Genomic DNA, 14,195 nt, shown 5'->3' with positions numbered 1-14,195 from the left:
TGCTTCCGCATGAGTGGATGTTGGACATATGCAGAAGTTGAATGTAACTAAGTACATTTACTTCAGTACAGTGTTGTGGTACTTGTATTCTTTTGTGCTACTTTTATACTTTATAAAATATGACTTGTTGTTGCTCCTGATTACATTCAAACTGTGTATAATATAGTTAAACAGCTTCATTTTATAAAAATAACTTCTACACATTAATGGTTTAACAATAAAAACCCATAAATACATTTCACTATAACAGGGATCATTCTGCATCCTGAGTACTTCTGATACTTGCAGATCATTTATCTGATATTATCTACATTTACTTGTGTATCATTTTGAATGCATGACTTTTATTTGTAAGGGAGTATTTTTAGACTAAAGTGAAAGCTCTAAATCTTTACTCCACTGATAAAAAATATTTGATTTTTGATGGGTAGACAAATTTATATCATCCAACCTCAGGCATTTGGACGTACAGTTGGATGAAATGCATAAAATCCTGTCAGTATTTAAATGTATATCACAGTATGTTTATATTAAGATGTATTTTCTAGAAAAACAATTTAGACATTATTAATGATTAAAATGACCAGTTTTAGGACAATCCAGTGATTTAACAACCTGGCAATTAAAGGTACTTCATTACATTTATGCAAAAATCACATAAAAATCCAATATAGCCATTTAACAGTCCTGCTCACTGATTTGCAACATTGCCCACACCAATCTAATAAACTCAAGCATATCAGTGGGATGGATGCTACGAATAAACCACATGGCAAAATATCTGATGCCTGACAAATTTCTATCAGCTCATGTTACAATATACATCATCACCCCTTTCGGAGGCCTCGTATAGAACGCTGTCTTTTAATTATACTTACACAAAGTCAATTGAAACATGATGCTGGTGCTTTATTTAAAGGGATGTGAAGTAGGTATGGTTGCAATACATATTAGCTGAAGCCAGAGACAACTCATCAATGTATCATATTATTTCTCCTCTGGACAGTTTTGGGATATCCAGCAATATCAACTTCACAGCTTAGTTAACTCTCCTTGGTAAAAAAAAAAAAAAAAACAAACAAAAAAAGAAACAAAGAAAGGAAAATTATATGCAGACAACCATTAAGGAGAGATTTTATAAGCACTATAAAGGTGTTTCAAAGTGTTAGTGTTACAATTTTCAGTTCTTCCTTAATCTAAATACCAATAAGTCTGCAGGTAATGTAACAAATGTTCAGAGAATATAGCTTAAAGATGCATGTGATCCGAAAGGCCAACACAGCCATAGCATGCCTTAAATATACTTAATATCAGTGCAGTATTAAACTAAGAACAGTTTCCCTGATATCCCATCTGGGTTCTCCCACACACAAACGTACATACGACAATCCTTGATACAGTACAATTATTCACTCACACCGAGCACAGAATTCATACTATCACGACAAACATGAAGACGGCCGAGAGGTAACATGAGCTAACCTGAAAATACAGGAGCTTGCGTCCTGAACCGGGGAAAAGGCTTGAATATCGAACTGTTAAGAATGTGTTTTATGCTAAACCTTCTCCCAGCTGGTTAAAAACATTCTTAAGTACTGGAAATGTATTGCTACACAGTGTTACTCCATGAGTATAGATATATATATAGATATATATATATAATACATAATTTATAAATGAATATTAAGCTCAGTTTGAGGATATAGCTATATTTTTGTGATTGTTTTTGTCATGAAGTACAGATGAGAGGGTGAATTATTTACAGATGACGCTGTCAGTGCAGTTTCAAGAATGAGAATTCAGTTGTCAGTCCTCGGAGATAAGGGGAGAGTAGATATAGTCATCAAAATAGTGACGATGACGAGTCCAGGCCGCGTTGTCTTGACAGCTTTCACAGGAGAAAACAGCAGCACAGATTTAACTGCTCAGTCGGCGAACAGCGAGTACAATGAAAGCTATCACTCATTTCACAAAAACGACTGCCGATACGCATCTATATGTGAGATGGCGCTCTGTAACATCTACTTGCATTGATTTGCTTTGGATCCGTCAGCAAAATGAACAATAACTGATCAATAAGACCAGTTCCCTTTTTTCTTTTTTTTTTTTTTCTTTTTAAACCGGTAATATATATTTATAGGAATAAAACAATACAGAATTCCTCATTTTTGTTTCCCTAAACATATTCGCTGGTCATTTCCTGTGTGTGTCAGTTGTGTTTACAGGTCAGAGGTCGGGGAAGCGGCTGGGATCTTCTTTGTATTCGGTGGGGATGAAGAAAATAGACTCTTCAAATTCGTCGTAGCGGAATTCCTGAAAGGTGACAGTTGCTGTGATAGTGGGGAAGACGGGGATGTCTGTGAGGGAGAGAACAGAAGAAAAGGTTATTTTGTGATCGTTCCCCCTTAAAGCTCACCCGCCCGCAGTGGTAGGTCGACACACACGTACCGAGTTTGACTGGAAACCCGGGCGGAAGTTTCATCTGAACAAATTCTCTGAGTTTGTTGAAATGCTTGAACGGGGCGATGACCTCCAACACATTTAGTAACCTGGAGGCAGAGGAGAGTGAGTAAGCAAATTGTTTGGTTTCTTTTCTTTCCAACATTTCCTGTCAGGTACAGACGACAAGAGCAAACAGGTGAGTCTGAACGGGACTAAAGCTGTATGAACAATTATGGAATAAATCAGTGGTTCACTGTTTTTTTTGGCTTGTGACCCTTTAAGGAGAAGCAATGTCGACTTCTGAGCCCTTTTCACAGGTTGTGTATGTCTGTGAGTTTCATTTTAATAGGTTTTACAGTAAAACTGTCCAGTGTTTCACTGTAGCAAAGCAATAATTTGATGAAAAGTTACAAAAAATTGTGTAGCAGAAATATCTTTTGTATCACATTATTATTTGTTCATCATCTGGCCACCCATCAAATCTGTTTTATGACTTCTTGCGGGGGTCCAGACCTCCAGGTTGGGAATCATTGGAATAAATAAATCATTTGTGTTGTGATATATCAGTTATATTGGTTCTCAGGCTTCAGACAAACACTGATTTTCTATCACATCAAACAGTAACACTTAAAAGATTCTCTAATGGCTAAAATTAAAACTAATCAGCATGGCTATACTGCTGTAAAATAAATCTTTCTTCAGGCGATATATAATCTGTTACAAAATCATTTCTCTACTATTGTAGCATTAGCCCCTTTTTGGTGATTAATGAAATGAAATTTAACATTATAAGAGTAGTAAATACAGCATTTTTTAACATTACATAAGCACAAAATCACATTAAAAAACCCATTAGCTATAATAAAGGGTGAGGTTTTATTGCTCCATTAAGGTTCATCCAGTCGAGGAGATAAAGCAATTTACTTCATTATGTCCCCGTAATATTTTACTGCGCTGTAACATCATAAACACAAAACAAACCACGTCCTGTTTGAATCAAAGCTCCTTTTCTACTCAGTGTAACAGAGATCATGAACCTCTCTCTACATGATCAGGACTTCTTAAGACAAACTTTCATACTATTCTTGGCTGCACAAAGTAAAAAATGCTTCTACTTTTTTATTTCCTGTCATTTGTGTGGCTTGAACTTTTATTGTTGTTGATAGTTTTATCAGTTTTTCTATAATTTCTTCTTTTCTAACAACATCCTGGAGCCCAACGCGATGCCCTAAAATGTCTTAAATATTAAATTAAATTAAAACAAATATTAAAGTTACAGTAATTTAAGACCGAGAAAAGCTACAAATTCTCACTGACTCTCTTCTGATCGATTACTCGGCTAATCGTTGCAGCTCTGATATCATCCTGTACAAGCGAGGCTAAAAATCAACATTTACATTGATTCATTTGGCCAAAGAAATGCACAAATGAGGTGCACAGGACACAGTAGATCAAGGAGCAGCCTTAGAGAATAAGTGACACAACACAATTCAACCTGACACAAATGCAGCAAGTTTTCCGGTACACGAGATAAGACATATGTGCCGAGGCAATGACAGAGAAATACATTTATTTCCCCAACTACCGTGGTGTCCTTGTTGGGTTAAATAGTATCGAAAACAGATATATTTTTTTGTTGCATGGAGGAGCAGCTGATATTGTTATCGTCTAATTGCTGGCTGTCCCACACAATCAAGTGAAGCCTTTCTGTCTACCTGGCCCAATTATCTGATATGAATCATTTCATCTATATACCGCCCTTCTTCTAAAAAAAATCCCACGTGTATCCAAGCGTATTCACCCAAGATCAATCTGTGCAGAGAGCTTTGTAAATAGATCTAAGGAGGAAGGGATGTACTTACGACTCGATGCCTAGAGGGAAATCCTGGCTCATGGCTACAGTGGCTTTGAAGTTCTTCTTGCTTTCCTTGCACACAAGCTCTCTCCCAAGATGAGGTGGCCTGAAGGAGGGAAGACAGAGACAAACACACCGAGACGTTGCTTTTTATGATCCTCGGTGGTTCAAATGGATTTCAGATTAAGAATTTATAAAGGATTTCTTGTAACTGCCCTGAATAAATGTCTAATTATAACAAAGACTGATGAAATTGTAGAAAAAGACGAAGATGCTTACTTTCCGTGCTCTGCGGTGATGTACTCTTCCCAAGAAATAGTGTTTGGGGCTGGAGCTGTGAGGGACTGCCTTCTCACAGGCTGCGGAGGAGAAAATATCAGTCAGTGGCATAATCACAGTCATCAGAGCACCTTTATACTTTGAATTCCTTCCAGCTCACCTCAAAGTTTTGTTCACTGATGCTGCCTCCTTTACTCAAGCTCTCCATGATGGCTTTGTTCCTCAGGATGTCTTCTTCACTTAGGTGTTCTCGCCGTTTTCTTGACTCCAGCACCAGACCGTTCACTGCATAGAAGTCAGCCAGGAAGTTTCCAACTCTCTCCTATACAGAAAAAAAACAACAAAAAAAACCGAGCAGATGGTACGATTTCATCACAAGTTACCAACTGATTTCCAATCTCACTGCTGATTCCTTAAAATGTAGTGAGGAGTAGCCTGAAGGAAGGACAATACCAACTTTTCCGGAGGCTAAAAATTCTCTCACCCCCCCCCCCCCCCCGAGGAGTCAAATCTCTGCTGGAGTTTATAAAACCACTGAACACAGAGAGGCGACATACACACAGCAGCTCTACTGGACGCTTTTTCTTCAGGACTCAGGAGAGGTGAAAATCACTTGTGCAACTACTCGCATCTCATTGTCATATGCAACATGAGTTTATTTTAAATGGTAATACAGTAAAAAGGGTCTGGAATCACTGCTTTAAACAACCAGGCCTCATTCACTTTATATTTTGGAAGAAATAGAATTGCAGAAGTTAACCTGCTTTAAGTGTGGTTGTCAAGTTCAAGTTCTGCACACCGCAAGTTTTTAATCACTCAGACGTCAGACTGCAACTTTCTGCGTTCTTCATAATTAAAACTTACTGTTTTATCCTCTCTGAAGAGCCAGCCGATCTGACTGCGGGAGAAAGTGATGGACTTTGTAGACAGAGTTGCAGAGTACACGTCGCTGCTCATCAGAATATCCACCTCTTCTTCAGTCTCCATCTCTGACTCCTTGAGGCAGAACAATGAGGGTTATGTCATGTTTTTTTTATATTTCACAGCTGATGACACAATGTGAAACAGACGTCTAGCGCCTCACCTCGTGGTGTATTCTTTGGTACACTTTTGCTTCGTTGTCCAGAACCACAAAGGACTGTGAGGGAGTAGCATCGCCGTTGAAAATGAAGCTAAGATCTCCGCGCTGACATTTCATATCAGTGAAGTCTATGAGAGTGGTGTCAAGTCTAAATCAGGAGAGAGACGAAGAGAGATTGTTTTGTCCTACTTTTTACGTCTAAAAGAAGTCCTCGACCTGGATATTGTAACATTTGCTGCTTCCAACACTCTGTGAAACTAGTATTTGATGTCTTACCTGATATTGATGCCCTGCTTGTAGATTTTACAAGCATCAGATGGCAGCATCCGTGACAACAAAGGCACTACAATACAGAAAAAGGTGTGAATGACTTCAGCTACTATAAGTTTTGAATTGACAACAGAAGAACTGATTTAATTAAATGAAGTCTTTAGGTAAAGCAACAGTTGAACCATCCAGCAACAAATCAGGAAAATGATTTCAAATTTAAGCTCTAAACAACTAACATGCTGCAATAATGTGTGAGAATAAGATAAACAACAATGTTTTGTTTATGTCATGTATGAAAACTCACCCCAGCTCTGAAAATCCCAATGCAGCTCCAGATAAAAGTCACCGAGCTACAGAAAAGATGCAAACATTTCAAACATACATAGTACGGGTCAAAAGAAAAGCACAGTACAGTGAAGATTTCAAATTATGCATTTCAGCAGTTATTGCGCATACTTAAGGGCAGCCAATAGTGAATTATGCAAATCAAAGCCTAAGGACATTTTACAAAATACAATGGAGTAAAAGTTCAGTGTGGCATCAGCATCTGTGGAAGCAAGTGTGATTCTCACCTCCCTGAGAGCTTTCAGTAGTTTTGGCCTCTTATCCTCCACACTCTCCCTGGATTGCTGCTTTAATTTCCGCAGTATGGCTGTGACTGAGGAAAAGAGGATGAGAGAGAATAAACTCAGTTACACACATTCACATCTGGAAAATGTCCCATCAACTGTCGTTAAGTATGTGGTTCAATTCTTACATCACCATAAGGTCGTTCTAAACAAGAATAGAGTTTGGTGAACTAGATTATCGGACAACCTTAAAAAAAAAAAACATTTCTGTACAGAGATGCCGAAAATGTGTTTTGAATTTAGAAACGCTGTCACCATTACCTAGTTTGTTCACCACAGAACACTGACAGGTTTAGTTTTCAACTGTAAAATTTCTTGGTCATAATTCCTTAATAACCAAATTTAAAGGGATCCTCATCAAAAATGTTTGTTTCTGTGATGTGTGTGATTTTAAATGAATATTGACCACTTTATCACCATCATATTTTTTTATTTTTCATCATTATCAGCCTAAAAAAGCTCAGTATCGTTTGGACTTTTTCCCTGCGCTGTTGGCTGATGCATCATATTGAGGGAGGGTTGAGTGTTATTCACATATTTCATATACTATTTTTTGCCAGTCCATAAGAAACCCTCCACTTAAAAGCCACAAATCTAACATTGAGTTCAACACTGCACCAGTGTTTGGGAGATATACAGTAAAATGCATTTCTATTTGGCTCCAACTGATTCCTGTACAGAGGGAACATATTTCATATTACATGCATTAGCGCAGCAGTGATTGGATCAGATGATACAACTCGCCGTCCAATGAAGTACAGCTCTCTCTCTCACACACATTAACTGACCAGCAACCACTTAAATCATGCTAGATTTATAGCTGCTATTAATACACTGTATCTCAGATGCATCCTGGTTATCTTGACCAGGAGAAAGTACTGGACTGAGAATGGACTGGACTGTGAAGTGCTGACGGGGCACTCACCATTGCACACAGAGACGACCCAGTGCTGCTGACGCAATGTGCACATGTGTTAAAGTGAGAGGTGATGACTGATGACACGACTGCAGAGACTCGTGAAAAAACTGTAACCCGTGCGTTTGACATTAAGCACACGTTTCTCTCCGTTTGTCCCTTTCACTAAAAGCTGCATTTTATTTAACCAAAGATCTAAACCCAAATAAACCTTATCACTGGAATTTGACTTTCTTTGCATGTCCTTGCTGATAATGTTAATGTACTCAGCCCCCTCCTCCCTGCCTCCCCTTCAACCTTGTGAGTGATGTGACCTTCTCAAAGCGAAACTCCTGGTCCCAGTCCCAAGCCAGCCTGTCACAGCAGGCGCAGAGAGTCGGGACGCATACTAACAAGGTTGAGGGTCATTTCTCAACCTACCGGGCCTCCAAACATGCCTCTCAGGCTGTTTAAGAAGTGGATGCTGACAATTCAGAGATAGCTTATCTGTATGGCCTATTAGCGACAACAAAAATGAGCCAGTTCGGCTTAGTCACAAAAACTGAGATAACTGTAAATTATTCAGTGTTCACTTCCTTTACCAGCACAGAGGTTCTCAGCCTGGCCTTCATCTTTTCTTTTATCTTCAGTGGTCTATACAAAATTAACACCGCGCCAAGAAAAGAACAGAGCAGTGAATTCATCCTAAAGCCATTAGCTGGTGCCTTTCACATGTCATTTGACTCTTTTCACAGGATGTCAGATCTAAAAGCAGCAGCATCATTAAGCAGGGTAGTGACCAGGCTGTAAGCTCCGGGCTTCCTAACACTAAGCCATCGTTCAGGCTGCGTTCCAACCCATCTGGATGACGAGCGCTCAGAGAAAATCCCCACCTTTAGCTCTTTAACTGGACCGACATTCGGACTGCAGTCGCAATCTTTAAAAAATTAAATGACCCATAAAAAGTCAGTCACTCGCACACTAAAAACATTTCGCTCCCTTGACTTGACCAATGCGGAGAAATAAGAATTTGTCAGTGCTGTATACATAATTAACCATAACACTGATGTGGTATAGTTTAGGATTTATCAGTTAAAAATGCAAGTAAAATGTTTCTTTCTTGTGTCATATTGAGATGTTCTCTGTAGCTTGACTGGAGTCCAACTGAGGCCAATTCAACTGATTTGGTCACCCATGACAGAAACTCCAGATTCTCTCCAGAGGTTTTATACTCCACTATATTAACTTGGAGAATAACATAAAAATTAGATTTCCTTTCTCCACCTTAAATTTGTTTTTGATTCAGTCAACAACACAAATAAATGTAGAGCAATTCAAACCAATAAAATACGCTTAACACACTGTAATCATCATGCTGACATTTATAAACACAGCTACAACATGAGCATTCATATGGAAATCCATTAAAGATGTCAGAATGACTGACTCACCCACAAATAGTGACTAAAGCTGACATCATGCTAGCTGTCGTAAACGTATGGGACCATTAAACAGGCAGTGCACGATCTAAAATGTGAGGGTGTACGGGCGCAGCTACCGTAAACACATTCAAATATGAAAACCCAGGCAGTAACACACAGCTGTTCAGCAGTCTGAGAGAGAAATGTTCACATAACTTACTCATTTGCCTGTCTCCATAGCTGATGGCTTCTGCTAGAGGACTCCATCCCTGTGCGTTCTTTATCTTTACAGGTGCATTATGGGCCAGAAGTAGGAGGGCACATTCTGAAGGAAAAACAGAAAAAATATGATAGACACAAACGTAATTAAGTCTATATTATTGTCTATTCTATGTACCGTCACCACTTTACTTAACAGTAAATTTCAAGATGTCAGTATTAACTTTGATCTTCATATAATGACAAACTTAGCACTCATTATGCATATTTTGTAGTACTTTCAGATCATTCATTGAGGATCATTAAGCATCAACAATACTTTGAGCAACTACTACTTCTATCCTGAAGAGGAGGTGTTTTTTTCCACGCATGTTGTACAGTTTGGAAAGCCTTATGAGGCAGATTTGTTGTGATTTTGGTCTAGAAATAAAGTTGATGTGAGTGCACTATTCTGCACTGCAAAACCAACTATTTTGCAGAGGTCAGATGAGACATGCTGAGTAAGGCAGGAGCATGTAGGCTATTCTAAAAAAACAAACAAAACAAAAAAAAACAAGGAACTGACAGAGCTGTAAAATGGGCCTTTAATGAGGATGCCAAAACCTGCTTCAATAAAGCCACATTATGACAGATGTCACAGAGCACAGCAGATTTAGTGCAATTTCCTGGATTCAAATAGAGACTGGTAGATTAAATGACTGAGGAGCTTTCTGTGTGTTTTAGTTAATCTTGTGTATGACAATAGACTATTGAAATTGAAAAGAAAGTTCAATACATTTTAATACTTAGGAGATTGCCAACTATTAAATTCATCACCAGCTATTTTGATAACTGATCAATCGTCTTAATTAATTTTTTAAGAACTTCCAAATAAGACTTTTGAGGACGACACTTTGGGCTTTGAGAAACAGTGAGCAACATTTTTCAACAATTTGACATTTTATGGACCACATAACCAATCAATTAATTGAGAAAATAATCAAGAGATTAAATTGATAATGAAAATAATCGTTGGTTGCAGCCTCTGGGCCTCCTGTCCCAAGCTCCGCACCACACTTGTGGAACAGCCTTCCCAACCATCTGAGGGCAACACAGACCCTGGTCTCTTTTAAAACAGGCTTAAAATCTTTTTATTCAGAAAGGCTTTCTCATCTTAACTGTTGTTGTTGTCTATATGTTATATGTTTTAACACTGTAGCACTTTGAGATTTACTGTGAATGAAAAGTGCAATACAAATTAAATGCGATATTATTATTATTATTACTTCTTCATTGTTAAGCTTTACCTTTGTGGCCCAGCATCACAGCTAGGTGAAGAGGTGTGTTCCCTGAAAAGAGATCCACGTTAAAAAAGAGTGCATATAAATAATATTAATATCAATATTTCACAGATGTATGTAATGCATTTAAAAATATACTCAGGTAAGTGTAGAGTACTGACCATGTACATCTTTTTGAGAGATGCTATGGGTCCTGATGAGAGAGGAGAGCCGCCTCACATCTGCCTTGAACACGCACTCATGAACAGGGAACTCCAACTCCTCATTAGTCAGGATGATTGGATTCTTGTTGTTATCATTGACAATGGTGCCAACTGATGATGAATTGCCGTTGATGTTGTTCTCGTTGAGCTGCTGTTGCTGCTGCAGTACCGAAGGTTTGACTGATTTCTGGAAAGCCTTATTCGATTTAAAATGGTTACTGGTACCGTTAGGGATAGTCCCGTTTGAAGTCTCATCGTATGTGTCCATAATATCGTCATTTTTGTTAGGTTTGTTGTGGTCCTTTCGCATGGTGCGTATCTTCTCACCTGTCATGATGAACCGCACGTACGTTACCAGGCCAACTCGTTACTAGGCTACAAGCAGAAGATGTGGCTAGTCAGCGCAAGCAGTATCCGCAAATTTGATGTTAAATTTAGCTAACGGTGCTCAGCAATTGAACACAAAAGCGCAGCCTAATAACTGGTTGCTCTCTAGTATTCAAACGTTACAACTGCCGCCCAGCTCCGATGAAAACATTAGCTCCCAGCAAAATGTTAGCTAGTTAGCTAGCCCACAATAAAAAATGAACATGGTGGGTGCGGTGTTGAAAACACAAAATTAAGCTTAACATAATAACTCACACGCACTAAATCGACATACAGTGGTGAATGAAAACGAATAGGAGACGACTACATCGTTGTCTCTTCCAACGCTTCTCGGATATAAGTTACGTTTCGATACGGTACCGATTCCGTTTGCTTTGCGGCAAAATCGAGGCGGACGGGTCGTTACAAACAACCAGCTGAGCTAACATCTTAGCTGGCTGCAGGTTGTGGATCTCGCGATTATTTAACCCCCGAGAGTTTCAACGCGAGTTGTTTCCCCGTTATATTCCTTTTTGCAAAAAGGGGTGTGAGTCCTTTTCTAATTTATTTTATGTCTTATTATCCTGGGAGGTCCCTTTTACAGAGAGCGTGGTCTCATTTTTGAATTGTCTAACAGTAAAGTTGATAACTTGATACAATCGCTTTGTCTTTTGGGCAAACATCATATTCACAAAGCCAGATTTCTTCAGTTTCTTCCAAACAAAATCTTGTTTGATGCTAAACTTCAGATAATCCCTATGATTCTGTCTGTAGAGTATCTATAAAAACAAAAAAAAGCTTTAAAGACATCTCATCTCTTGAGAAACATTGTGGACAACTTTGGCAGATGACTAAGTTGGTTTGCATTATTGCTTATTCGCTTTTTAAAGTTGTATTTATTTATTTTCTCTCTTAAATTCTGCAGTGTCTTTTTTACATTGTGCAATTTTATTTCTGCTTGTGTTTTGTTTTGTTTTTTCATTTTTTTCCCCAATACTCTCGGTGCTTCTTGCCACATTTTTTTTCCTAGGATGTCGAAGTCATGACCCGCCCTACTCTGCATCTGATTGGCTAATATCGTTGCCTTCGTTGGTTGGGTTGGTTATGTTTAGGTATGCGGAGTGTGATTGGTCAGGGGTAGGGGTAAGACTGTCAAGGTAAACCAATCAGAGGCAGTATAGGGCGAGTCTTGACTTTGCCATCCTAGGAACAAAAAACGCATACTGTTTGTATTGCAATGTTACTGTGTTGTTGATAAAGTTTTTATTTAAAAAAAAAAGTCAATGCTGTTTTCAGTGTACAGCTTGCCGGAAATTCATTAGAAGAAGAAGAGTTAACGCTGTTTTCAATGTACAGCCTGCCGGAAATTCATCAGAAGAAGAAGAGTTAACGCTGTGTATGTCATCTTTATGTGACGCGCTTTTTTAAATCATCGCAGAAGCAAGTAGCTAGCTTGTTTTCAAGAATGGCAAGCTCCAAGAAGGGGAAGAAAGTTGTGAATCAAGAGGAACTCCGTCGATTGATGCGGGAAAAACAAAGACAAACGACAGAGAAGAAGCGCGTCGAGTCTCCTTTCGCTAAATACAACAGTCTCGGACACCTCAGTTGTGTCTTGTGCAACGTGCAGGTGAAGTCGGAGCTCCTGTGGCCAGCTCATGTTCTCGGTAAACAGCACAAAGAAAAAGTTGCCGAGCTTAAAGAAGCGAAGCAAGCACCGGCACCAGCACCGGCACCAAGTCAGCCGTTGAAGAGGAAAGCACCGGGCAACGAGGACGTCAACGGGAAAAAGGCAAAACCGGCGGTTCAGGCTGCAGGCCGGGCTGCGTCAGAGCTGCCGGGAGACTTCTTCGAGAAACCCAGCAGTAAAGAACCGGCTGCTGCTCAGACATCTGCAGGTCTGAGTCTGTTGGCTGGGGTGTATGATGAGGACAGTGATGAAGAGGAGGCTGGAGCGGCGGGGACAGCAACAGACGCCCCTACTCAGACGGCTGAAACTTCAGGACTACCGGCAGATTTCTTTGACAACTCCATCCCACCTGCCCCCGCCATCTCCCACTCAGGATCCATCCTCAAAGCGGATGCGTCGGAGAAAAGCGCGGAAATTAAAGAAAACACAGCCGAGGCGCTGCCTGAGGGCTTCTTCGACGATCCTGTGAGAGATGCCAAAGTGCGCAACGTGGACGCACCCAAAGACCAAATGGACAAGGAGTGGGAAGAGTTTCAGAAGGAGATACGGCAGGTGAACACAAAATCTGAGGCCATCGTAGCCGAGGACGACGAGGAAGGTCGCCTTGGACGTCAGATAGACGAAATCGACGAACAAATCGAGTGTTACAAGAGAGTGGAGCTGCTGAGGGACAAGCGGGATGTGGTGAAGAGCAAACCTCTTCCCAGGAAGGAGGAACTTATGGAGACTGATGCCAGCATTGAGGAGGAAGAGGAGAATGAAGAGGAACTGCTGGGGATTTTGTCCCGGGACTGGAGGGCCAAAGGGGCACTGGCATAAATTTCATACAACTGTGAACTGTAAAAAAAAAAAAAACCCATCAGTGACTGTTCTCATGTTTGTCCAGAATGTTTGAAGGAGAGGTTCACAAGACTTAAGACAACATTCAGGTCCTGTTCATACTGACCATTGACTGTATACAAATCTTTATATACAGTCAATGATACTGACCACTAAAGGATCCCTCCATAATGCACTAAAATGTAAGTGATGGGGGCCAAAATCCACAGTCCTCCATCTGTGCAAACATGTATTTAAAAGTTTATCTGACGCTAATATAAAGCTTAAGTCTAAAATGAATCAATTCATGTAGATATCTTTAACGGTAAGTCTTTTTAGTGCCAAAGTTCCTCTCTTTGTTACTATACTTCCACCACAGCTTAACACTATCTGAGGAAACACAAAGGGAATTTGATGCTAAAAAGACAAATATATAAATGTATCAGATAAACTTTTAAATGCATTTTTGCACAAAATGACGTGAACACACTGTGGATTTTGGTCCCCATCGTTTACATTGAAAGCACATTTGAGGGAGATCTTTTAATAGCCAGTATGAACAGGAGGAATGATTACAGCGAGGAAAACCTCTTTCAGTGTTCATATGGACACCTGACGGTTGTTTTAAGACACACTTGAAAATTGTGAACCTGTCCTTTGAGATGTTAAGAGAGGGATTATTTTTTTGTAAAAGCCTGTTGGTAATCCAATTGTAAATATATCTGTTAAAATATCCTCACATGTACGTT

General features: G+C 39.5%; 2 protein-coding genes across 2 annotated transcripts; one reads left to right on the top strand and one right to left on the bottom strand.

Annotated features, from left to right (window-relative positions):
• Nucleotides 1-884: 884 nt before the first annotated feature.
• LOC121908204 (ankyrin repeat domain-containing protein 13C-like) lies at nucleotides 885-11,882 on the bottom strand. Its single transcript, XM_042428033.1, has 13 exons — nucleotides 10,533-11,882; nucleotides 10,378-10,419; nucleotides 9,093-9,197; nucleotides 6,500-6,585; nucleotides 6,232-6,277; nucleotides 5,934-6,000; nucleotides 5,661-5,805; nucleotides 5,441-5,572; nucleotides 4,737-4,898; nucleotides 4,577-4,656; nucleotides 4,305-4,403; nucleotides 2,449-2,549; nucleotides 885-2,357 (listed from the first exon to the last, which is right to left on the bottom strand). Exons 1-13 carry the CDS (start codon nucleotides 10,906-10,908, stop codon nucleotides 2,227-2,229), a joined length of 1,572 nt encoding a protein of 523 aa, XP_042283967.1. The 5' UTR covers nucleotides 10,909-11,882; the 3' UTR covers nucleotides 885-2,226.
• Nucleotides 11,883-12,220: 338 nt separating this feature from the next.
• znf830 (zinc finger protein 830) lies at nucleotides 12,221-13,850 on the top strand. Its single transcript, XM_042429011.1, has one exon. It carries the CDS (start codon nucleotides 12,406-12,408, stop codon nucleotides 13,444-13,446), a length of 1,041 nt encoding a protein of 346 aa, XP_042284945.1. The 5' UTR covers nucleotides 12,221-12,405; the 3' UTR covers nucleotides 13,447-13,850.
• Nucleotides 13,851-14,195: the final 345 nt, after the last annotated feature.

The sequence above is a fragment of the Thunnus maccoyii genome, chromosome 12, assembly GCF_910596095.1.
Source record: "Thunnus maccoyii chromosome 12, fThuMac1.1, whole genome shotgun sequence".
NCBI lineage: Eukaryota > Metazoa > Chordata > Actinopteri > Scombriformes > Scombridae > Thunnus > Thunnus maccoyii.
Note: the sequence above shows the minus strand (reverse complement) of the source record. Positions and strands in the feature narration are given on the sequence as shown.

Excerpts from the sequence above, each read along its gene's own strand:
- LOC121908204 (XM_042428033.1), bottom strand. The coding sequence starts at position 10,908 with ATGACAGGTGAGAAGATACGCACCATGCGAAAGGACCACAACAAACCT. Across the intron at positions 9,198-10,377 it reads TGTGATGCTGGGCCACAAAG|AATGTGCCCTCCTACTTCTG; the intron begins GTAAAGCTTAAC and ends TTTTTCCTTCAG. Across the intron at positions 4,899-5,440 it reads TCTTCAGAGAGGATAAAACA|GAGAGAGTTGGAAACTTCCT; the intron begins GTAAGTTTTAAT and ends TTTTCTGTATAG.
- znf830 (XM_042429011.1), top strand. The coding sequence starts at position 12,406 with ATGGCAAGCTCCAAGAAGGGGAAGAAAGTTGTGAATCAAGAGGAACTC.